The sequence below is a fragment of the Typopeltis vanoorti genome, chromosome 1 (assembly GCF_054136105.1).
Source record: "Typopeltis vanoorti isolate ZY-2024b chromosome 1, IOZ_Tvanoo_1.0, whole genome shotgun sequence".
In the NCBI taxonomy this organism is placed as follows: Eukaryota; Metazoa; Arthropoda; class Arachnida; order Uropygi; family Thelyphonidae; genus Typopeltis; species Typopeltis vanoorti.
The window spans coordinates 14,334,704-14,362,437 of NC_143549.1; the positions used below are offsets into that span (position 1 = coordinate 14,334,704).

At 34.3% G+C, this 27,734-nt stretch overlaps 1 protein-coding gene across 1 annotated transcript in view; it reads right to left on the reverse strand.

Annotated features, from left to right (window-relative positions):
• The window catches only part of Vps35 (Vacuolar protein sorting 35), a 377,835-nt gene that overhangs the window by 41,623 nt on the left and 308,478 nt on the right, over positions 1 to 27,734 (reverse strand). The window contains exon 13 of the mRNA XM_090412498.1: positions 24,732 to 24,971. Coding sequence (XP_090268624.1) covers positions 24,732 to 24,971 — 240 coding nt within the window. The remainder of the gene's footprint in view (positions 1 to 24,731; positions 24,972 to 27,734) is intronic.

Consider the following 27,734-nt stretch of genomic DNA (forward strand, 5'->3'; position numbering starts at 1 on the left):
TCTAAGGCCGGAACAGGCAATGCTAGGCCTAAATCCTTGATATGTATGATGATGAGTATCGATCAGATACAAATTTTAAAGAAGTTCTAAAAACGGCAAAAGAACTGAGTGAAGAGGTGGATGGAGAACAAGAATTTAAAACTGGTATGGAAGTTCAACGACGAAAGAAGACAATTTGACTACGCGCCTCATGACAAAACGCCACAATCGCCAGAAGATAAATTTAGAGTGAATGTGTTTTATACACTTCTAGACATTGCAATGTGTTCGTTAATAGACCGTTTTGAACAACTAAAAACATATTATGATGATTTCAATTTCTTGTATAGATTACTACAAATTAATAACGAAGATTTATGAAAAAAATGCGACGATTTAGATTCTCTTGAAGGACGGTGACAATAAAGACATAAATGCAATAGAATTATATGACGAGTTATGTGCTTTGTGGGATATTTTTCGGAAGGATAATTTAAATACCCTTTCGATATTCTTAATTTTATTGTGTCCAATAACTTATCTTTCCCTAACTTTTCAATTGCTTTAAGAATACTATTAACCTTACCTGTTAGTGTAGCGAGCGGTGAACGTTGCTTTTCCAAGTTGAAATTGATTAAACCTACTTAAGAACGAGTATGTCACAAAAAAAGTTTGTTATTGTGGTGTTAATAGCTATTGAAAATGATATATGTGCAGAATTAGACGTTAAGACCATTATTTATAATTTTGTGAACATTAAATCAAAAACACTAAAATTTTAATTAAAAAAAGTAAGTATATTTATGTAATTTATTTTCTGTTATTCTGTAAAATTGTAATTTTTTGAACTTATATTAAATGTTCTAATTATTTCTGAATTCTTTTCTTATTTTCTCATCTTTCTTGAGTTTCTTTTATTTTCCTAAAAGATAGTTCCAGTTAAAAAAAAAAATTATTAAAAAATTTTTACAAGTTACTAAGAATTTAGTAACTTGCAAAATGCAAGAATTTTTTACTTTAGTTCAAATAAATTTTAACTTTAATTAAAATTCATTTTAATTTTGTTAGCGATTCGGGTCAGTGAGAAGCTATAATCCCTGTATCATTATATTCAACGATTAAAGTGAAGTGGTTTTGTCAAAATTTGCTTTAACTTTTAAGAATTTCTTGAATATTCTGATTTTTAACGATTATCCTGCATAGTCAACACTCCCGGTTCGTTACATTTAGTGAACCAACGTGTGGCTGTTCTGTCAAAATTTATTTAAGAAATTTCAAATAATTTAAATTTTTATTATCGTAAAAGAACCACACACGCCCGGATCGTTACAGGGGCACTTAGATACATTGCATGCGGGTGCCAAAGACCCTAGTGCCGGTTCTTTACAGCATAGTTTCTGTATGAGGAGACATGTGATTTATTAATTAGTGTCATTTTTATCCAAGTTGTTTCTAATTGCACCATTTGTTGAGAAATATATTACACAGACTGCTTATATTTTATTCACTGACATAATAAAAGTACTTGTTTTTCTTGCCTCTGCAATATAGTGGCTATTGGGAGAGGGCGTGTTGTTTACTGTGGGAGCCAGTTACTATCGCCATGCTCTGAACGTGTTTCAGCTTTTTTCATTTGTGAGGTATATGCAAAACATTTTAATTTCTTTTTTCGAAAAGTAAAATCAGGGGTGAGAGTTATATGAGAGTAAGTACGGTATTTCAATTATGGATAAGTACATCGGTACCCTCTTTAAACGAAAACATCTCAGATGACAGTGATAATACAAAACGAATTTGTAATGATAGTTCGTGTGTAGTTTCTGAAGAGAAAGAGGTCTGTAACGAATCCACAGAAACACAGAATTCCCATCAGTTGCAATGCGATAATATTAATACGCTTAACGAAAGGAAAGATGTTGACTTGCTGGACACTCGACCAGTGGATCGCATTCAAAAGTAAATACAATTGGTTAGTTTGTAGGAACATTTTTCTGTTTTGTGACTTTTCTCCCTTTACAGTAATTATGCCTACATTATTGTGTTATTATTCAACAATTGTTTACAGTTTTTAATGTGTATATAAAGTCAATATCAACAGTTGTTGCCTGATTACGAACGAGTGATGAAAGGGACGGGGAGGTTTGGAGCTTCTTATTTGGAAAATTATTTGGAGAACAAGAGACCGAATGGACTATTAAAAACTGTTACATAAATGATGACTACATTGACTTTATTAATAAATTCAACAAGTGCAAGAAAAAATCAGAAATTCCTGTGAAACAAAAAAAAAAAAAAAAGAGAACGACTCTCACCTTAAACTCTAGAACTACTGAAAAAGAGAAAAGAACTGAAGACATCTGAAGAAAATTTTCTAGAATACAAAATTATCTGTAAATTACTAAGGAAAAGAATTCCAGAAGACTACAAAGCTTTCAGGATACAAAAATTAAGAGAAGCAGTGCAGGCAAAAACCAGCCTGAAAAAAATAGAGAAAGACTTAAATTTTAAACAGTCAGTTCCATCTGCTTTACATGATCAAAATGGAGAAAAACATACTAATAGAAAAAGGATAGAAGAAATTGTGCAGAATTTTTATAATGATCTCTATGCAACTAAGTGCCAAGTTTCAGAACCTATCATTCCAAAACCAAGCAATATACCAGATGTACTTCCAGAAGAAATAGAACATGCCCTTAAGAAAATGAGTCAAGGAAAAGCCTCAGGACTTGATCATGTTAAGGCTGAAGAAATCCAACAAGGTGGATCAATTATTTTCAAAGCCTTGGCTGCCAGATTCTCACGGTACTTCAAAGAAGGAAAGATTCCAGAGGAATGGAAAATCTCAAAAACCATACTTCTATTCAAAAAAGGGAATAAGGAAGACATAAAAAACTATCGTCCAATCTGTCTACTCTCTCACATATATAAGATCATGAACAGAGTAATACTGAACAGAATCCAAAACACTCTAGAAGACAACTCCAGCAGAGAGCAGGCAGGATTCAGAAGAGGCTTCTCCACAATAGATCATATCCAGGTCATTTCACAACTAACAGAAAAATGCAGAGAATACTGAATCCCTCTATATTTCCTCTTTATTGATTTTAAAAAAGCATTTGATACCATAGAACACAATGCAGTCATCAGTGCCTTACTGGAAATAAACGTGGATCCTACTTATATCCACATAATAAAAGAAATTAACAAAAATCAGACCACACAAATAACCCTATTTGATCAACCTATAAATATAGATATAAAGAGAGGGGTCCGCCAAGGTGATGTGATCTCCCCAAATCTATTTACCAGCACTTTAGAATACATTCTGAAATAAATAGACCTAAACAGAGGAATAAGCATAGATGGTCAAAAGCTACAAATTCTTATGTTTGCCGATGATTTAGTACTGATATCCCACAACCCAAAAGACCTAGAAGAAATGGGTGAAAAAGTATACACAAACAGCAGTAAGATAGGCTTAGAAATGAATCTAGAAAAAACAAAATGGATCAAAAACATCTACACAAGTGACAGTCACCTATGTATTGATAACATCCCTATAGAAGTTGACTCATACAAGTACTTAGGACAAACAAAAATGAAAAACGATTTATCTGAAGAACTAGCAAAAAGAAAGAAAGCTGCATGGCTATCATTCAATAGACTAAAAGAAACACTTACTGATCCAAATCTTGACATCTCTCTGAAGGAGAAACTATTTAATAGCGATATTCTACCATCATTCACATATGAATCAGAAACATGGAACACGACAAGAAAAGAAGAAGAGACTCTCAGAATAACTCGGTGTGCAATAGAACGCAGTATTTGTAACATCAGCAGAATGGAACATGTCAGAAACACGGAACTAAGAAAGAGATCAGGCATAAAAGATGTGGGTAACTGCAGTATATGAAAGCAAGATGAGATAGGCAGATCACATAGCCAGACTCAGGGATAACAGATGGACATATAGAATACTCAATTGGCAACCAAGAATAAAGAGAAAACCAGGAAGACCACCTACAAGATGGGAAGATCCACTAGTGAAATCTATGGGTATAACATGGAAGAGAGAGGCTCAAGATCGAGATTGTTTGGAGGCATCTTTGTGACCTGCACTCGTGGAGAAATCCTAAGTGAAACACTGGTACATCAAGGTATTATAAAGTCAATATCAACAGTCACCTGATTTCGAACGTGTGATGAAAGGGACAGGGAGATTTGGAGCTTCCCCGGATAGTATTCAAAAGGTAAATACAATTGGTTATTTTGTATAGGGCCCCGAAACTTATTAGTTTAGAATTTAACCACTGGGAAAGGGTTTGTGTCTCACCTCAAAACTCTGAAACAGAATTTGGAAACATTTTCCGAATAACTTTTTATAAGAAATTTCTGTGATTTCATGATCCATTTCAGGTTTGCAGTCACGAGAACGACCTTTCATTATCGAAAAAAGAGCAGCTAATTGAGCTTTCAAGTGATAGTGGGCTTAAAATGCAATTCCGTGATCGTGGTTTGGCTCGATTCTGGATCTCGCCTTCTGTGAGAAGTGAATTTCCCGAATTATTTGAAGAAGTCGAAAATCATCATGCAGTTTTCTACAACCTATCTTTGCGAGAAACGATTTCCATTGCTCCTTCAAATAAAAACAAAATACGGAATTCGTCTTAGTGTATGTGCCGATGTTGCGTCGTATCCTATCCTTAATGTTCCATTTCTTATCTCTATTACACTTAAATATATATTATATAACTCTTACTTCTATCCCACACTTATGATTTCCAGGTTAATCCTTTCTTATCAATAACACTACTGGCCGAATCCCTGATAAGAGTGAAGCTGATGTTTTGTGAGACAAAGAAATGTAAATGGCAGATGCCTATTTCTTTGTCTCAGCACTGGTTCTATCTCCCTTTTTAAATTCACAGAAAATTTATTTGTATACGCTGCACCACCCTGATTCCTAGGCAATACTAAAAAGGTAGGACCAAGGAGTTAGAAACCAGTTAGCGTTCACTCTTCTCAGCTATAAATTTACAACTTGCAGTCATTATCTTATATTATACAGTTTCCTGCCCTTTTGTGGTTCGTTATATCTTATGAGCAAGTGCAGTAGGATCAATTACAGGCAAGACAACATTCACATTAAAACAAAACATTTTAATTACTATTAGAATTCATATATTACACTGAGAAGCACTTAGTTAATCATTCAACTAAATTTTATACACATCATTAACACTCGTACATACAGTTAATTATCCCCTTTCATGAATTTCTATCTTAGAAATAATACTAACATTTAATCACTTAGTCTCAATTTCCTACTCTAATCACTTAAGTTTTACTCTTAATACTTATCAAATTCCATTCATAATTCTCTTTAACACTATTCAAATTTTACATGTATCTCAGATCTAATTACGAATATTTGTAATTCACTGTCTTTCAAAATACATTTATGAGACACTATTATATTTTCTTCTAAATCTATCAGCAACAGTTGAAATGTCTCTTAGCACACACATTAAAGTCTTCTCATTCAATTCTTTAGTTAGTAGACAAAGTTTTCACCTTACCAATTTGCTGGATATTCTACTTTGGCCACTTCAATTCTTTCATCAGATAACCACCTTATATGATCGCTTTTCTTCACACTTCCTCGGGATTTTCTATACGATTTCCCTGTATACTTAAACTGGAATTATTCTGTAGTTTTCCACTATCATGATCTGCTAGGCTTTTATTTCTGACTGGTAAGTTCTCTTGGTCATTCGGTCGTAACTTCCACGAACAAAGGAAACCCATGTGGAGGCTCCATACCAGCCGAACTTCCATGGCACAGGAATACAGCAGCAGGAAAACGTCTAAAAGCCTGGTTCGCAGCATTACATCCACTTTTAAACACCGTGGAATTTCTCTCTTTCATCATCGATGTGTACGTCATGCTTGCACTATGTCACGTGGCACTTAGGGCCGCTTGCAGAATCCTTTCGTAACTCTCGTAGCATTACGGTGGAAGGGGGGGGGGGAAGCACCGTGCTACTTAACAGATATACTAGTACATTCACCACGTGTCTTAGAAGTCGGCCGTTTCACATTTAGATTATTAATTGTTACCCAGCAAATGGTTAGCTATTTACATATCAATTCAGACTAAGCAACTATATAAAAATAATACAATGAAAATTCACAATACTAAATAAGATAAAAAAACTAATTACGACTTCCACATAAGTGCTTCTTTACTTCTGATAAATCATTATCTCAAAAGAGTGATAACAATGTTAAGTCCTCCGACTTAACACCGATCTTCGACTGAAATTGACCAATATTGAGCCAGATATCCAGCAACTCTGTGAGGCCAAGAAGCTCATCCATCTCATTAAAAGTAAATAGTAACATAATTATATCATTTTATTTATTTGTTTAATAAAAATTAAAGCTTTGTTTTAATTTTTATCCACAAAATTTAATTTTTTATCTATATATATCCGACCTGGTTGGCTGACTCTCCAGCCAAAAGGCTGCGAGTTCGAATTCCGCCGTGGGCATGGATGTTTGTGATTGTCTGTGAAAATACTAGTGGCAGTGGTCGGTGGCAGACAGCGTTGGTGTAGATGATTGTAGTTGTGGTTGGTGAAGACGGAGTTGTAGAGTAGATGCCCTTCCCTGATATGTCTTTGGATTACTTGGAGATGTCATGTAATAATAATATCGACAAGCTTTATATGTTCATTGTGCATCACATTGTTTGAATTTGGCACTTGGAAATGTTATATCTGACAAATAAGAAATTGCATTGGCATAATTGAAAAGGTACACAATTTCTTCAATACCCCTAAAAGACAGGACATCCTTGTTGTTTATAATATTAATAAAGATTTATATCTTTATTTAGCTTGCAAAAAATATTTGCGTGCACCTTACCATTGTCTAAAACAATGCAAATATCTGACAGTGACCTCTTAATTGCCCTAAATTTTGTTGATGATGATGTGGCTCAATTAAATACCTTTCGTAAAACACCAGATTCTTCATTTAAAGATATTTACGATGAAGCATGTATAAAAGCCAATAATTTTAATATTGACATTAAAAAGCCAAGGACTTCATCAAAACAAACATTAAGGTCCAATGTTCCAGCTGATTCTGTAGAAGAGTATTTCAGAAGAACTATTTCATTCCATTTATTGACCAAATATTGACTCAACTTCATGAACGTTTCACTTGGCACCACAACATTTTGAAATATATTTTTTTCTCTTCTACCAAATGGAAAAGATGCTCCAACAGCAAGTGCAATGGAAGATTTTCATCAATTGTGTGAATTTTATGCCGGTGATTTGCCTTATACAAATCCAGCCATTTTGAACGCCGAATTCAAGTTGTGGTATAAGAAATTTGAAAAACCGTTTTGCAATAGCTCCATGCAAAAATGCCGTTGATGCAGTTTCAAAGTGTGACAAAATGATATATCCTAACGTCTATAACTTATTAAAAATATTTGCAATGCTCCCAGTAACAACATACGTCAGTGAAAGGTCATTTTCTAACTTACGCCTTTTAAAAACCTATTTAAGATCTACCATGACACAATCACGATTGAACGGACTGGCTTTGCTACACACACACACACACACACACACACACACACACACACACACACACACACAGAGATTAATGTAACCACGACTGAAATAATTCAAGAACTTAGTAAAAAGAAAAGAAAACTGGATTTTATTCTTTAAATAAATTTTTATAATTACCTAATGAATTTTATTGAATGAATGAAATTTAACGAATTTTAGTTGAAGGGATAAAAATATTGATTTTTATCCATTCAATCCCCTCCCTCCCAAGATTAAATCCTGGGTGCACCACTGGAGTGTGCTCTCCCTTGCAGAACTAGAATCCATAAAATGAGAATCCATAATCAAGCTTTAAAGGTACAAGTGCACGATAAACATGGAACAATCATCATTGATCAGCACCCCATTCTGTAGAGGATAGTGTGGAGGATGTTCAATGTTTTTTTTTTTTTTTTTGCACTTATTCTGACGATGGCTAATGTGTGTAAAAAAAAAGTTAGCTTTCTATAAAAGATGAGTCCAAATTCTTTGCCCTGCAACTACAATGCTAAAATTCTTTTTCTTGATTCCTTATTTAATATTCACATTTCGGATCCATACAGTATACTGCTAAAGACACGTTTCCAGCACTCTTAGCTTTGTTTGCAGGCTGATCACTTGACTTTTCCAGACGTTATCCATTGCATTCAGATTTGTTCTTCCCTTTGCAATACTGATCTTTATTTCTTTTTTAATGGTACAAATCATGTCATTTTACTTCCCAAACATGTGAATTATTCTACATTTTCTATATCAATTCCATCCACTTATCTTTTTCCAAGTTCATAACAAGTCTCTTCCCTTCCTCATTTAACAGTTTCAATGTTTTTTGTAGTTCTATTTTGTCTTCTTCAGTAATAACAATGTCATCTGCAAATCACAGATTGTTAATTCTCATCCCATGTACTGATATTCCTTTTGCATCTTCCTTCGTTTTATCCATTGCTCTTTCTAAATGTGTGATGAAAATGCTTGGTGATATTGGGTCCTCCTGTCTAGTATCTCTGCTTGTTCTAAACCATTTCACCAAAATCATCACGTATTGCAACTGCTGCAGCTGTATTCCTATAAACATCTTTTAATATAGCTATTAGCTTTGTATCAATTCCATAGGATTCTGGCACTACTACTGTCACTTTCTGGTCAATACTGTTAAATGTCTTCTGAAAAATCAACAAAGCAAGTGTAAATGTTTTTTTGTCTTTTCTCCTAGCTTTCTTTACTATTAACAGCATTATCAAAATCTGTTGAATTGTAGTTCTCTTTCCTAAATCCTGCTTGCAAGGTATGCTTCCAATTGTGTTCTTAATCTTTCTGTCAATATCATCTCGCCACCTTACCAAGGTGACTTGTCAAAGCAATTGTTCTATCATTTTTATATTCTAGCTTATTTCCTTTCTTGTATAATGTCACTAATATCGATTACATCCACTACTCTGGCATTTTCCCTTCTTTCCATACCATATTATATAGTTGGTGCATTTCTGTAACCATACTTTCTGTATTCATACTGTTGATATGCAGTACTTGCAGACTGATTTGTATAGGCTAGAATTGTGGGCATGGGAAAATGGATGTCAGTTCAATGGGAGTAAATGCAAAGCCATGCAATAGGGCATAATTAGATATCAAATGTCGTATTATTTTAGTGGGATTATGCTAGAAGAAACTGATCAGGTTAGGGATCTTGCAGTTAGTAGATAACAAGTTGAAGTTTAGGGCCATATAACAAAGATTGCAAACACATCTCCAAAGATAATTGCAATGCTGAAATGAACTTCCACATGTAAAGATAATCATGCCATTTAGCCTCTTAACAAGGCCTTGAAAAGACTGCACTGGATACTACATGCAGATCTGCCTACTGGTTTCCGTAGTAATTCTGACATGGTGTGTGTGAGGGGGGGGGGGCTAAAAATGATATCAGTGTATTGTGTATTGTAATTTGGCTTGTCTCTATGTGTCATGATGCCCTTGATATGAAGGTCAAAATCTTAGGTGATTATTTTGGTTTACATTAAATTGAAGTTATGACTAACAGAGTTGTATCTATAATTTATTATAATAAACAATGACACTGTGTTTACTCTCATGGTGGTGTTTCAGAGGTGAAATATAGAGCAGAGGCATTTAATGAGAAAGATATTCTTAGATATGATGCATCCAGCTTCTGGTTGCCATGCACCAAAGCCTGGGTCCTCAACCACTACTCATCTTCCCAACATGCTGCCATCAAGTTTATTCTATTGTACAGTCTTTGGCCATCCTGAGGAACTACTTTACTGTTGCACACTGGAGAAAGATGCTTTGAATCTTTACAGGAATGTCTGGCATGCCCTTAAAGGATATTACTCATACTGCATGCCTGAAGAAAGGCAAAGATGGTACTCCTGCTTGGCAATCCAAACATGACATCAGCCACTTTAGGTCTCCAATAGGCAAGGTGATTTCACTGAGCAATGATGGACATCCTCTTTGCCTTATGGCACTATGGCCAAGATCTGTTTCTTCTAGATACTCCTATCTTGGGATATCTGTTCAGTTTCACTCCAGCTCAGCCAGAATTCTTTAGGAATTAGCCACTCTAGGAATCTGTCGGTTGTCCATTCTCAGTATGTCCAATCCATTTGCACTATTTTTCTATTTCATCAACAATACTTTTTTGCTCAGTCAACTTATATAAATCATCTTTTGTTGTACATTGGAAACAAAATATTTTATGCAGACATTCTGTTAAAACTATTTAATTCATTTATTTTTAGCCCAGTTTCCATGTCTCTGATCCATATAATAATATAGCCTTAACATTGCTATTGCAGTGTTCTCCCCCAGAAATTTTTACCAGCCGGGTGGAATGAAGCATTAGCCAGACGTACAAAAATTTTGAATGAGTTAAGAAAGATCCTTTTTCATAACAAATTAAAATAGTAATTTTATTAAACTTACTTCGAACAAGGATAATATTTTATATAGTAATTATAACTAACAAGACTGGGATTTTTCTTATTTTCACATTAAGTAATGAAAAACCTTGCAATGCTCACAGCTTAAAATTCTATACGTTAATTCTTCTCTTCTTCTTAGAAGCCCAGTTATCAACAGCTTTTTCATGATTAAAATCTGTTGGATCTGGTTCCTCCAGTGAAATCACATCAGATTATTTAGAGTGTTCTGACTGATGTGATTCCTCATACAGGTTTTTATTCTTTTTAATGCAAAGAAACCCCTTTCACATTCAGATGTGCTCACAGGTATAGCCAGTCCAACAGCAGCTAGTTTTGCTAAATTTGGAAAAGACTCTTTGAGCTCAGATGTTGTTGCTAATTTCACAGTATTTGTCTTGGATCTAGATTTTTGTATGACTGTCCATTAATAATTTTTGATGCAAATACCCATTCTAGTTTAGTACTTTCATAGTTTAAGACTGCAGGACTTCCATTTCTTGAATAATAATCAAAAAGAATCTCAGAAGCCTCACGTTGATCGTGACTTTCTGCATTGAAAAGTCTTGAAAAACAGGAAATGATTGACATAACTGGAAATCTTGCTTCTAAGTGTTTAATAACTGTGCCTATGTATTTATCATATATTGTAGTCTTAAATGTAATAACATTAGAATCTGAATAATCAATGTGAAGGTCTGACCATTCACCTGAAAGATGCTGGTGAAGATTTTCAAAATGACTGCCAGGAGTGTCTTTCAATCCCATGATGGATAGTTATTGCAAGTTGATACAAAACTAATCCTGACTTCTTTTCTAAGTTGACAAACATATTTAATGTACACAATCAATTGTTTTAAAATTGAGATGTCTGTAGTTTCATCACATAAAACACTGAAATAATCTGTAGAATGTATATTTTTCAGTATTTCAGATCTAATTTCTGATGCTAAAATATCAATCAACTCTTGCATTATTCTTTCTGAGGTATAATGTGCATTTTTACCAACGTTAAGATGTTCTAAGTAGGAACAGCCCATAGCCTTGCAAATGTTCAAGCAATTTTTCAAATAATGTAGTATGTGGTAACTCATTTTTCGCTAACTAATACATAGATCTTAAAGCTCCGAGAAAAGCATCTCTCTGCAAGTTATTCAAAATTGAAATTGATTTTTCAATTTGCCCTATTCCAGTTTCTTCTAGTATAGTTTCTAGTTTTTCAATTATATCTGAACAAGAATCAATGTGTAACTTGCTTTGTTCATGGTCAACCAAGCTTACTTTTCGAAGTCTTGTGCATGGCATAGTTACCCAACTCACTTCCTTGTTTGCAGGTAGTCTTTTTCCGTCTTTCATACATGTGGAACACCACTCACTGTTAATACCCGATAAGCGGTGTTTAGATGCACGTTTACATCTGAAAGAGACTCTGCAGGCCTATTTTCTTTTACAAAATAAAATATTGAATACTTGACTCACGATCTTCGGGCAAAAACCATTATTAAGAAAAATAAATGTAGATTTTTAACATTGATTTTTGCCTTCATTTAAATTTGCTCAATTTTCACAATTTATTTCTTTCAAACATCAAAATTATGTCTCTTTCGTAAAAGATCTTCTTTGCAACCGATACTGTTGTATTTGAGATCCCAATTTTTGTCTTCTTCCATGTATGGAGTGGTGTGCATCACAGTGAATATCCGAAGCTCTCGAGCAAACAAAGTTTGCGCCTGAAAGTATCTTCAGGACTGGGGTAAGGTAGTGCAACAAATTTATTATATTCTAACCAAGTGAAAAATAAACTTTCAACATCTTTCTCTAAATCCAGAGTAATTTATTAAAAAGGTGGCACACCATTTGGCAACTCCTATAGGTAGAGATGACCTGCTGCTTCTGGCTGGTATCTCCACTTGGGCCTGGCTCCCACTGAAGACCTCAATAAAGGTCGAAACCGGTATGGGTAGTGGCCCTTGCCTTAATGCATAACATTAGACATATCTGCAAGGAGATGTGTTTTGCATTATGGGAGATACTGAGATAGGAGTGTTAGTAGCTTGCTCCACCTTTGCAAGGAGTCGTCCTGGTACCTTACCCCAGTCCTGAAGATACTTTCAGGCGCAAACTTTGTTTGTTCACACTTGGATAAAGGATTAAACTAAATTTATTATATTCTAACCAAGTGAAAAATAAACTTTCAACGAAGCTCTCGAGATTGGCTTGGTGATGAGAAATTGAGCTGGTCTCCCGAGTATCAAGACTCTCCAGTTCAATTTCTCATCACCATTAATTAAAAAAGTCTTAAATAATTTTTCCATTCTTGTTCATTATTTACCCATATCAATTCACAACATTAATTAGCCGGGCAGTTTGCCCATTCAAAAGGTCCTGGGGAGAACATGGTATTGAATGACTTTATTTTGGTTTTATTATATTTGTTTAAATAATAAAACCAAATAAATTAAATAATATATTCCATATATTATTTAATTTTATAAAAGCAGTATTACAGAGATTTTGTAAATCTTTGCAATATGTCCCTATCAGTTCCACCTTCAGTGTCTATCTACATTTGCTCCCAAGTATAATTGATTTAATTAATTTGTGGCATTGGCTGTTAAGTTTAAGAACTTTTATTTTAGTCATTTATTTTAAGACCAATGATTTCAGTTGTTTTATACAAGTCTTCTGATTTTGACTTTATATCATTGTATTTTGATGATATTAAAGCTATGTCATCTGCATAATCTAGATCTTCTAAGTGCGACATAGGGTTTCATTTACTTCCTCTTATTACACCTGTAACTTTTATCTTAATCCAGTCAATGGGTATGTTAAAAAGTAAACTAGACATTATACAACCCTGCCACATAGCAGACCTCATCTTAAACCATTCTGATGTTGCTTGCTGTGCAATAACACATTTTTTGATTATTCTCACATATTTGTCATGAATTCCAAATATTCTAATAATCATATTTCTTTAACAATACTGTCAAATGCTTCAGCAAAATCTATAAAATAACATTTCTAAGCTCTATGCTTTGTTCAGTAAAGATGTTCTGTAAAGTAAAAATGATGCCGTACTTGCAGTACTTCCACCTGTTCATGCATTAATACGCAAGACCTTTCTTTGGGATTATAATTATCACTGCTTCTTTCCACTGTTTAGATATCTTTTAGTCTCTAACACATTATTAAAGATCAGTCGCAGTTTATCAGCAGCAGTTTCTTTAGTTGCTTAAGCATTTCTACTGCTATTTTATCATTGCCCCAAGCCTTTCTCCTTTTCTATTATGTTCATTATTTCATTTTTAGATATTGGATTTAATGTAATATTTAAAGATGCTTATAGGATGTTCTCTGAATACTGAACTTCTAATCATTTCAGTATATTGTTTTCTACATTTATAATCTCATCAAAGCGTTCTTTTCATCTTCCAATAATCTTACCCTCTTCAGTTAGCACCAAACCATCTTTATCCCTTATAGCTTTTACTTACTTCTCTTCAGAGCATATTTCCCTTGTCATTTCATACAATCTTCTAATGTGTTATTTTGTTGTAGCTTTTTGTGCTTCTGTCAAATTGTTTGCATAATTCCTTTTATCTTCCCTTGCAGATCTTTTAACTAACTTGTCTTTCTCTCTATAACTGGTGAAATTAATTTCTTTAGCTCTATTGAGATTTAGCATTTTCAAACATCATTTTAATTTTATGCCTTTCTTTATGAGTTTATGTCTTGTCTGATAACCAATCTTCGTTCTTTTTCCTTTTCTTAGCACCCAAACAGTCTTTTGCAAGCCTATTATTTCAGGTGCAAACTTTGTTTGCTTACACTTGGATAAAGGATAAAACTAATTTGTATAATTTCTTGGTATCTTTAATTTATAGTATACCCAAGTGGAAGAATTTTCACCAACTATCTCTAATCCAGATTATTTTAATAATAAGGCGTGACACCTTTTGGCTACTCATATAAGAAATAATGATTTCGGCATTACTTCAACCTTAGTATCACCTCTGGGTCTGGCTCATACTGATCAGACCTCAATAAAGGTCAAAGACAATAGTACTGTTGGAAATTATAACTATTGGAACATTAATGGCTTTCCTGTTCATATCCAAGATGGGTTTGACAGCCCCATTACAGCACCTGAAGTTGCCACATCCTATAAAGAATGCCAGTCAAGAAAATCCTCAGGACCTGATGGTCTGGGGATAGAACTTTATTGTAAAGCCTGGGATTTTATTCTTCCCATTCTAGTTATTCTATTTAATATCTTTCTCTCATCAGGACACCAAGTGAATTTGTAGCAAGCTATACTGTCCTCATTCCTAAACCTAATAGAGATCACACTTTAATCAGCAGCTGGAGACCTATTTCTCTATCTAATACTGACTAAGATATTTTTCTGCATTATCAATAACAGGCTCAAAGTGGGAATGAAATATATAATTAAAAGCACACAGGTGTATGGAGTACAAGGTCGAGCAGTAGAATTTAATCTATTTCTGCTACGTGATCTAATCTGCTTAATAAACACGAAAAAGCAGTCGATGGCAGTGCTATCAGTAGACCTTACTCAAGCATTTGATAATGTCCAGCATCCATTTCTATTCCACATCCTCCAGCAAATTGGTGTAGGTTAAAAACTGCTATCTGTTATCAGAGGAGCCTATGCCAATTCAACCACCCACCTCCTAGTTAATGGGTTCCTGTCAGACCCAGTAAAAATTCAAAAAGGAGTCAAGCAAGGTTGCCATCTCAGTCCACTGCTCTTTGCATTGGTTCTTGAATCTTTCTTACAACAAGTCAGCAATACACATGCTGTGCAAGGAATAACAGTTCCTTCAACTAAAAAGGAAAATAAAGTATTAGCATATGCCAATGATGTACTCGGAACTTTGAAGGATAATGATTCTATATATATATTTTTTTTTTGTATTTTGGAAAAATTCAGCAAAAGCAGCAAATTAATTATTAATGCAGACAAGACAAAATTAAAAGTTTATGGAAAGTAGGGATCTTGGAGGCATTCCTTTTGAACTAATCCCTAAGAGAGAACCCCTCATTATATAGTTGGAATTCCCTTCTCCACTTACCCAATATTACCAGTAGAAGAACTTGGAAATGTTAGAAGACTGGAAAATAGGGCCGCTCCCCTTTTCTTCTAAAGCCATAATATCAGTTGTACATAATAAATATTACAGACATCACAGAAGCTGAAGAAAAGCAATTATATAGTAAACCTGTGCAATTTTTTTGATCAAGCCAATAACAAGAAGTTAAAAAGGAATTTCTTCAACTATCAAAGAAGCATGGAGGATTTGGACTTCCAGTCTTAAAATTCTGCTATCTAAACAATACAGCTTCAAGAATCCATAAAATATTTCAAACTAATTGCACATGCGCAAACCTTCTCCGGTACTACTTGGGTTTTCATCTTCCCTGTTTGGAGTTAATGATTATAAAGGTCCAAAAGCCCGAGACTGTTCCTGAATACTACAACACTCTATGCTTAACCCTAAGACTGCTAAAACACTCCAGAATTGACATTCTTTCCATTAAAAAAAAGTAAAATTTGGTATAAAGAAATCTTTAATCTCTTTTGCTTCAAAGTTCCACAGTTGGGTACTGACAACAATATTTTGTTTCATAACTTGGAAGTTCCTAGGGTTCCCTAACAGGAAGGATCCTTCTTGGAGAATTGCATATGGTCGCCTTCCAGTAAATGCCATCAAATGGAGGTACTTTAACATCAGAGATCCAACCTGTGACATCTGTTACCAATTGGAAACAGTAGAACATGCATTCCAGAGCTGCCCTCTTGCTCTGCATATTTGGAACAGATTATGTAATGTGTTGGACATGCCACTATTTACAACAGAACAGGTTATTTTTTTTACAACACCCACTACCCGTCAGCAATGGGAAGAGAATTTTGATTTTTATAATTAATGAATTAAAATACCATTTATGGAAGGTTAGAAAAAAACATGGATTTGAAAGCAGCAATATGGCATCCAAATGCTTTATAATATTGTATTGTGGAAATTTTATTGTTCAGTCAGACATTTTTTGTATTTAGAAAGAAGCATTCTAAGAGATATCAAATTTATCACTAGATTGTGTAGATCACCCACATTATGCAATATTCACCAAGGGAAGATAAAATTCTGTCTATTCTTGCTATGAGAGCTTTTTTAAATAGTTCCATCCTCTTAATTCAATGTCGTCTTATAGTCAATTGAAGGGATGACTGGAGAGCAATCCCAGACAGAGAAGCCAAATCAAGGCGGTTAACCCAGATGGGCTAACCACCTGGGTATCAGTCATCTTTGCACTTTAGTTTCAATTAGTTTTTTGGTTGTTCATCTATATGAGATTGGTGAAAAAGGAAAACTAATAGCCTTTGGCTACATGATGATATAAAAGAGCTGAGGCCTTTTCTCTCTCATGCTATGTCTTTTTTTTCTCCTAATACTATCAGGCTCTCTTGCACCCCTATACTAACTACTCCAGGACTATGATGAGCAATCCTTTACTTTTTCACTTCAATAAAGGTCGAAACAGGTCTGGACAATGACTCTTCTCGTAATGCATAGCATTATATATACCCGTAAGAATATGTGCTTTGCATTATGGGATACTAAGGCAAGTGATGTAAAGTCATCAGCTTCTATATACGAGTTGCCCCAGTCCTGAAATTATTCCAGATGCAAACTTTGTTTGCTTACACTTAGATAAAGGGTTAAACCAAGTATATAATTTCTTGGTATCATTAATTTATTGCAAGCCTATTGTATACTGTTTAAAAATTTTTTTCCATTGTTTTCCAATCATGTCTTCTGGGATTTTACTTCCTCACTTCTAGCTTCTCATTTTCTAAAATATGAAGCCAATTTTTTTTTTTATCATAAAAGAAAAAACTTCCTTTATTTCATTCATTTTTAATTCAGACATATAATTTATCCTTCCATTTGGTTTTCTTCTTTTTTTTTTTTTAAATCTCAGTTACTAAGTAATGATCAGATCTTATATCAGCTCATCATCTTCTTTTAAGATCAAAACAAACTCTTGAAATTATCCTTTACCACAATATGATCAATTTGGTTTTGGTTTTGTCATCTGGTGATATGCAGTTCATTTTATGCATATCTTTTTTTATTAAATAAGCTTCTGCCTATCACAAGATTATTCATTTTACAAAATGCCACCAGTAGGTCACCATTCTCATTTCTTGGACAACATGTTCATTGCCTCCTGTTCTCTCATCTTCATAATTTCTTTTGCAACTTTAGCATTCATGTCACCCATAAGAATAATCATATCATGCTTTGCCAATGATATGATTATTCGCTACATTGAAGATGCAATAAATAAATTGAAAGAAGTAATAGAAACAGGAATTGAGATAAATGGAATTGATATCTTCAGTTTGGGACAATGATATAGCAGTTATAGCTGATAACAAAGATCAACTGAAATCCACCCTGACAAAGATGGAAGAAATTTTCACACAGTACAGCCTAAAAATGAATTATAAGAAAACAAAACTATTAATTTCAAGTAGAGCAAATCCAATGAAAATAAACCTGAAAATAAATAATAACCTAATACAACAGGTATCCTCTTTAAAATATCTTGGAAGTCTTATCACAGAAGATGGAAGAAACCAATCAGATATTAAAGCAAGAATAATCTTGGCAAAAAAAGCATTCTACAACAGAAAAAACATTTTTACCAGTAAAGGACATAGAACCGAGCTCAAAAAAAGGCTAGCAAAAACATACACATGGAGCATTGCACTATGTGGTTGTGAGGCCTGGATGCTAACAAAAGACATTAAAAAGTTGGAGGCATTTCAACTTCGGTGCTGGAGAAAGATGATGAAAATTAGTTGGAAAAAAAGAAAAAGTAATAAAGTTCTAAATACAGTCATACCCTGACTTATGCGAATCTGGAGCTGCGCGGTTTCATATATGTACGCATTCCCGTCCCGCTTCACCACTAGTCGTGTCTTTCTGGTGCCGGTCGCATTCGTCAGTGTCGCACATGCTGTGAACAAGCATCGACGTGTTTTGCACGGTCTCCATTCATTCACGATTTTTATACTCTACAAACCTTGAGATTGTTTAATGTTATGTTCTTGATAAAAATTTTATCACATAAAAAATAATAATGTCACCCAAAAGAAGCAAATCTGATTCTTCTACAGCTAGCAAGAAAAGAAAAACATTGACTTTGGAAACAAAACTCAACATCGAAGGCGGAATGAAAATTTGTGATCTAGCAAAGTTCGATCTACAGGAATCCACAGTAAGAACAATCATAAAAGAAAGGTTTACAGATATTGGAGAACATAAATTCTAACGAGAAACGAATTGTAAGCCACAAGGCAAGGAATAAAAAAATCATTAGCTTGCTATGAAGAAATTTTGCGTGACAAGAAAAAGACATTATGCTGTTAGATGAATCTATTACATTTTATGAAACCATCGACATTAAAATAACTTTTTTTTAATGTACGCAAAAACTACAATTATGATTATATTTCTTAAAAAATATAGGTGTTTTTGTAAATCTTTGGTCCCAATTAACTAATATTTTATATGTTTGTATATACATAAATTACATGCAAAATTATCCCCCGAGTTACGCAAATTCGACTTACATGCTTTGCTTTTTGTTGGTGCCACCTACCGCGTAACTTCGAGGTATGACTGTATAGTTCATGATGAGCAGTCACTAATGAACCACATCAATAAGAGAAGAAATAGTCTAATTGGACACCATCTGAGGCATGGGGGACTGATTACATAAATAATGGATGGGACTTTAGAAGGAAAGAGGCCAAGAGGCAGACCAAGAATTTTATATATAAACTAGGGGGATCCATCCCTGGTTCCCCCCCCCCCCATTAATAAATATTACCATTAATTTTCAAAAATTAATGGTAATATCAGCCATGTTGCCACTTCTAAATTGAGAATTGAAGCACCTTTGCTCATCTTTTCATTTTTCCCCATTACTTAAAAAAAAAAAAAAAAAAAAATGAAGAAATCACACTTTTCAATGGCATCAGTTGAATAATGTGATCCACAGCAGTGTCTATGACATTTCATTTCTTCACCTTCCATTTTGGTCTAAACATGTTGAAATTCTTGGTTACCTTAAAAAGCATATAAACAACTATAATCAAAAGTGAATTGTACAGGTGTCAGAAGGAAATTGTTGCTTCACTTTCCCCTTCCCCATTTTAATTTGAGATGCAAGAAAACTAAATTCCAAATTTGATCAAAAATGGCTGAATCATGTAATGTAACCTATAGAGATCAATTGTACTTCATTTAATTTCAATTAGACAAGTTCTCAGGAAACTATCACATCAATATAAAACAAATCTCATCAAAATCAGTTAACCTGAATTTTCCAAAGACCTTAAGCAATGTCAGTAACAGTTTTATTCTAAATTTTGTTGAAATTAGTGGAATGCCTGTAGAGATGACCAGGAAGAAAGTGTCATCTTAAAAACTTATTTTTATTCAATTGGGCCGAACTACTCAGACTATAAACATAACTACATTCAAAAAGGTAGTCAAATCTGATCACACCCTCAGGCCTGTAAAATATCTGTCAAATAAAGGTGGCAACTTATAGTAGGATGAATCTGGATCTATGATTCGTGTAAGAAAACTTAACAGCAGATATTATTACCCATTAATATTAAGCAAAAATAGCCTGAGAGGCATATATACAGGACACTATGATAGCACTAAATGATTGATCATGTTTAGGTATGACTAGCTACCTAATTTAGTATAGTTATAGTATAGTTAATAATTTAGTAGAACGTTGTCTATCAACAACGTTCTACTAAATTACTCTTCTTTTAAAGGACTACAATATTGTCAGATGTTATATTTCAGTTTTCTAAATTCTATGTTTAGTGAACCACACCAGTAACTGTATTAATCTAGTTGTACCAAAATTTTGAGAAATTATTAAGTGTTATGAGATCTAACACAGACAGTCCAATTCTGTGTGTGTGTGTGTGCAAGAGTGACAATGTCACAAAACCTTGTTAATGGAGGATATGTGCATTATTATGCAAATGATTACGAGGAGAGAACGATTTTGTGTTCATCTGGTATGGACTTATCAAGCATGTGCAAAGATTCTGCAAAAGTGAGGTAGATAAGAACAGAGATCTGTAAGCTGTTCAACTGTGTCATGTAGACTACAGAGAAGATAATACAAAAAAGCTGGTCACAAAGAAAAAAGTTTTCATTACACACTAAAATACCTACATATATACTTTATTTTTCCACATAGTTGCCACCGACTTTAAGACATTTTTGATATCGTGGCACAATCTTCTTCATACCGCATCAAAAAAAAGTCTACAGCTAGCGAGTTCAACCACTGACTCACCTTGTTCTTCAGTTCCTCATCTTCAAAGCGCTGATATAGGAGCCACTGCTTCATACACAAGAACAGGAGATAGTCACTGGGTACAAGGTCGAAGCTATAGGGTAAGTGGTCAAAAAAGTTCCCACCCAAACTTCTGAATTTGCTAAATTGCTTGTCTGAGTTTCTTCAGCATTTCACAATATGCATTAACATTAATTGTTGTTGTTCCTTGCTGAAGAAAAGTGATAAGCAAAATCCCCTTTTCGGTCGAAGAAGATGATGCCCCTCCCTCATTTTTTTTTTTTTTTGACTGATGGTGCCACTGCATTGATTGTTGTTTTGACTTCACATTTATGTACGAAATTCACGTTTCATCACCAGTCAAGATACAAGAAAAAAGTTTATCTCCTTCATTTTATAGTGCTTCAAACATTTTTGAACCGATTCCACTTGTTGCTGTATGATAGTTCCATTGCACAAGGGTGGTGCAAAAACTGATGTGTAACTACCGACCTATTAGTATCTGGTGTGGTAGTGAAGATTTAGAGAAGTTGGTAAGAACTTGCATACAGAAATGGGTAGACAAGCATTCTATATTCTGCAGGAAACAGCATGGATGATAATTGGATTTTTCTAAGGCATTTGATGGATACCACACGACAGGCTGTTGTGTAAACTGGAGAATATGGGATTGGAACATAATCTATTGACTTGAATCAGGAGATGATTGACAGACAGATATCAAAAAGCGGTATACAGTGGGTGTGAATCTGCCAGATTTAAGGTAGCCAGTGGTGCATCTCGGGGTTCAGTCCTTGGGCCATTATTGTTCAATCTATACATTAATGATATCAAGTAGGGTCTATCATCAGATTTGCAATTGTTTGCTGATGAGGCAAAGATAGGTAGGGCAATCAGGGATGCTACTGATATTCAGCAATTACAAAATGATTTGAATAGACTGGAAATCTGGGCAAACGAAAATGGCTATCAGTTTAATGTTAGTAAGTGTAAAGTTATGCACTTTGGCATGATTAGAGTTCCAGAGGCATATTAGCGGGGTTATGCTACAAGAAACTGCAGAGGCAAGGGATCTTGGTGTATTGGTGGATAAGAATTTAAAGTTCAAAGGTCACATAGCAAAAGTTGCAAATACAACTCAGAGGATAATTGCGATGTTGAAGCGAACCTTGACATGTAAGGATAAGGAAGTAATTTTGCCTCTTTATAAGGCTTTGTAAGACCACACCTGGATTACTGTGCACAGATTTGGTCTCCCAGGTTCCAAGGGGATAAAGAAGCTGTGGAAACGGTGCAAAGAAGAGTTACAAAGATTATATCTGGATTTAGATTATGAGGACAGATTGCGAGTATGTGGATTACAGACTCTGGTTAACAGGAGAAAGAGGGGTGATACAATAGAGGTCTATAAACTTTTGAATAGGTGTTATAACATTTCAACTGATGAAATTTTTCGTTATATGGAAGGTGGGGAGAGAACACAGGGGCATCCATGGAAGTTAAATTTATTTGCAGTCAAGAACTAGGTTTTTCTCCCAGAGAGCAGTGAGTGAGTAGAATAATTTGCCCTTACGGGTAGTAAGCGCATCTAGCGTGAATGAATTCAAGGGTAGGTATGATAGCTGGGTTGGGTAATTTACAGCCTCCCTTGATGAGTCCTTGACTCCCTGGAGATCTCAGATAATAATAATCATATGTATATCGGTCAGCATTTTTGTAAAGTCATGCTATCCAATGTCATATTATACTGGTGGGATTATGCTAGAAGAAATTGATCAGGTTGGGAAGTTGAGGTTCAAGAGCATATAGCAAAGATTGCAAACAACTCTGAGGATAATTGGAATGCTGAAACAAACCTTGAAAAGTAAAGATAAGAAAGATATTTGAATCTAATTTTCACTTTGCAGACATCCCTGCACATACTTAGTCTCAAGTGCAGAAGTTCATAATAAACCTTTCTTCACAATCATCTCCATGATCATGCACATTTGCATTATTAACATAGTTGCATAACCTAATTGCTCTTCTGAATAATTTTCATCATTCCTCTCATCATAATCTAGTTTCCTTGACTATAATAAGTCTCATGCCAATAAATATCTCCAAATTCCTAATACCAAATGTACTGAAATTCAGGCCCCAACCCTATTACATAAATGCATTCTTATTTCAAACTCACTCTACACGACTGCAAATTTCAACCATTTCAAACATATTTGCAAACTTTACCAACATAACATAACGAATCATTTATCATCATAGCCTTTCTTAATTCAGTACTATCATATCTTGATAAGAAACTAATGATTTCCATTCTTTAACTTTTCACTTTTGCTGCTTCCCAGCAATCCTTTCATTTCCTCTCTAAGGTCATATTCATCGCTGGTTCAATCATTTGTACCTTTAAGAAATACAATCAATTCAATCTATTTCCCTTTTCCACCCCATTTTTCGGAGGAAAAAGGAAAATTGATGGTACATTTTATAAGAATCCATACTATATAATATCCTTTTTACGTTCTACTTACTTGATTAATAATATATCCTCTGCTTTTGTACTTTGTCTCCATCCCATGCTTATCTAAATGCCTTGACTTTTAATTCCTGATTTATTTTATTTTATTTTTTTAAAGGTCATTCATTTTCAATATCCTCATATTGTTCCAATGTAGCATGTTTCTGTTCAGTGGCCTTCTTATTTTTAAAATCACTATCCAGCATTCAGTTTTGTTATTGCTCATCAAGAAATATACCAAACATGATAAAAGCATATAAATCTGCAATAATATTACTATAAAATACTAATTATTCAAAGGGGGAAAAAAAGTATCTATTTTACAAAAGCTGATTTAAATACAGCTTAGAACCAAAATATTCCTCTCGTACATTTTTCAACTACTTGTCTTGTCTATCACCCCACTTCATAGTGAACACTTAAATTACTCCAGATATTTAGCATATCTTTATTTTCAGTTTTAATGTTGGCTACCATCACCGATTCCTTTTAAAATATTCTTTCCTTTTTCTATGCTCTTTCAAAAGACTGAAAAGAGTGTACTTTTAGAGGACAATGTGGTGAAGTCATCTCTTTCTAGATGACTTCACCTGAGAACTACCTGTGAAGTTACACCATGTGCAAACAAAAGTTTGCACGTGGTGTAACTTCACAAGTAAAGGATAAAAAGAATATTTCATAAATATACTTTACTCTCTAAATGAAAAACTTTCTACAGTTTTCTCTAATACAGAGAATAACATGGCTGATAGACTGTTGTTCAAAAATTAGGTACATTAATCTTAAGAATTTTAGTTATTTTTAATTTTTTTTAGTACTGACTGTGGGTTAAGAGTTAGATAATCTGGAAATCCTGCTGCATATACAAACAGGATATATTTCTATCAAGTCAAATGAAGCCTCCATAGTTATCACCTCACAGTAGATAACTATGCCACAAAGACTTTTATAAACATCTCTAGACAATAAGATTTGAACCCACAGTCTATTAGTTGAGGAGCAGTAATGATATCAGCTCAGACAATCAGACCAGTGATGCAATAAAAGGATGTACCCATCAATGCACGTTGTTCTATCCAACATTCCCCCCATCTCTATTTTAACTGTTAAAGATAAAGATTGCAGGAAAAACATTTTTATTTAAATGACAAATTCATAATAGAAAATACAAATCATTAGTACTCTGTCATAGGTTAAAGTAAACTACTTGTTATACGTTATTCTTACCTCTTCTCCAGCAGTTAAATGACTCTTTCCTGACCAAAAGAGATGAGAACACACTGCAACTCCTCGACATTGATCAGGTTTTTTCAATAACTTTGAGGTGGCAAGAGCACACTGTGTCCTAAGAGGCTCATGATTTTCCTCGTTAAAACAGGACATTTGTTCAACAGTGGCTATAATCAGTGTAATGGCTGCTAACTGGGCTTTGCTATCAGATATTTCATCTTCATATAATGAAAATGCCTAAACATGCAAGAAACAAATAAAATGGAAATCAAGTTGAAATATTTCATTACATTTCCAAATAAATGAGTATTCTAAGGAATGCCTAACATAGCACATATCTATGTAACATTGTTAATTACACATTAAAATAATGTGTAATTAACAATAATTTATTTAAAAATTACTAATTACTGTTATTTATATTTTTGTTAATGCACATTAACAAAATATTATTCTATTAACTATTTCGCCTTGGTCACCAAGATCACTTCTTGTTAGAAAAGAGCCCCGGAAAACAAAAGTGCTATTTTGAGCAATAATTGGTGATACTGCTAGAATTTTAGTGTAGAACTGTTTATTCTTAATAACATAGTGCATCTACATGATTATTGAAATGATTTCTATGTGATTTATTAATTGAAATTTTGAATCTTGCCTTCTTTAAATAGAGTACAATGGTGGTATTCATGAGGTCAATCACACAGGCATCAACCGGTGCGACTAGGTGAGCACAGCAAGTGTTATTAATGACGGACTTTTCAAAAATTGTTCGATGTCATGGGCACAATATGTATGCCTGGCAGAATGGGGGAGATGTGTTTGTGGAGAGACTGAATGGGAAACAAGAGAAAGTATGGATTTGTAGGAAGTGTGATATCTTATTAGACTACGAGTTAACAAATACAAAGCAAACTGAAGAAATAAAAGATGGCGTAAATGAAAGAAACAGAAATGGAATGAAAACTAGTAAAACTGAGAGAGTGAAAGAATGCAAGAATGTAAAAGCACAAGTTAATATAAATGAAGATATGAAAGTAAGGTGCGGCACAACAAGAGGTAGCGAGACAACGGGAGTGACAGAGTGAAACTGTTGGAATGGATGATTTGATGAAACAGTTATTGAAAACGAAAAAAGGAATACTTGGAGTGATATTAAACATTTAGTAGAACTAATGAAAGTATGCAATAGAATAGAATGAAAGAAAAAAAAAGGTTAAAAGAAGTGAAGAGTGATTCCAGTAGCAGTGAATCGAGATTCCATTGTTAGAAGATTAGTTAATGAGAGAATCCATAATGTCTGTTATCCAGGAGGGAAAATGAGCAAGATAATTCAGGCTTTGGAAAGGAGGAGGAAATGACATGAATCAAATCAAATTAACTACCTTATTTGATTTCCTTACAAAAATAAATTCCTTCCACCAAAAAAATACAGTTCACGTTAGAGCTTGAAAAGAATAGCCAATTGCCTTTTCTAGAAACACTAATAAAGAAACAAGAGAATGGACAAATCCAACTCTCACAATCTATCGAAAACCAACAGATACTGGACGTTACCTGCACTTCATATCATCTCACCATATTGTGCAAAAACTCAGCATAAGACATATGCTTAAAAATAGAGCAACCAATATTATCTAAGAAGAAAAAGATCTCCTTGATGAACTCACTCTCATATCTGAAATCCTAGTAAACAATGGTTATCCAAAAAATATAATCAAAAAGATTCTTCATCAAAACTCTCCACAGCAGCAACCTCCTGTCATTCAATATACATCGTCCATCGTCATCTCTTATGCAAGCTCAGTGTCAACAAAAATAGCCAAACTCCTTAAGTCTTTCGATGTCAGAGTTGCTCTCAAACTTGTCAAAGCAATACACCACATTTTAAGATCTCCAAAGGACATTAATGCCTTCTTCAAATACGCAGGTGTATACAACATGTTCCTGTGGATTAAATTACATAGGCCAAACATCAAGAAGACTGGAAATTCGAAAAAAAGAACATATAGAGGAAGCGAACAACAATAGAACAGATACTTTGTTACATCGTTGCTCTTCCTATAATATTTTTCTTCCTTTACCTTATGATTTTAACCTCTCTACTTTAACTACAAGACTTAAAAAATTTCCTTAACTCTAACATCTGTATCACTTCTTACATGTTCATTCTATAAGGAAAGCAAATTCTATATTTCTGGCCGATTCCAAATTTTACTCACGTGCTTACCCTGTCTGTTAAAGGTTATTCCTTGCTATAAGAAACGAGTCCTCTAATTTCTGTCTGGGGCCGCCTCCTCTTCAGATATTGACAAATTTATTTTTTAATGCTGCGCCAGCCAATATCTTAGAATAGAAGGGACTCTTATTCAGGGAGAGTTTTCCAGACCTTTAGTGCACATAAGAGAATAAATTTAGTGCTTATACTTATAAATCAAATGCTCTACTATGGCTAAGTAAATTCTGGTTTGCAGTCGTAGTCTCTATAACAACATGTTATACCTTTCTTTCAATCCCTCCCCGCTATGGTTTAGATTAATGAGTGGTAGTTTTGGTTCATATTGTTGTGTCGGAAAAAGTGATGAGTCATCCCTTTTTCCCACCCAACGTTACGTTACCTCAGAAGGAAGGGATAAGGACATGCTTATGCCTCCTGATGGGAAATGTACCGAATATGTCCCATGAAAATGTAAATATCAAGATGTGTAAATTCCAAACATTGTTAAGATAGCCCATAAGTTTATTAAGATAGTAATTGTGAATGAATTAAAGTAGAAAGTCATGTAGTATTAACAAATAAATATGTATAAGCTAAGTACGAGTATTAAAGCATGTAAAGACAGTTCGTAGCCACGGCGTCCAATCGGCTGCCGCCGTATGCGTGGCGACACTGCCGAGTGAGGACGCTGTTCCGGAGTATAAAAGTTTCGGCGGGAGTTCGAATCGCTCACTTATCTCTTACCTCTTATCACTTGTGTCTCGTCTCCGAGGTTCGTCGGCGCC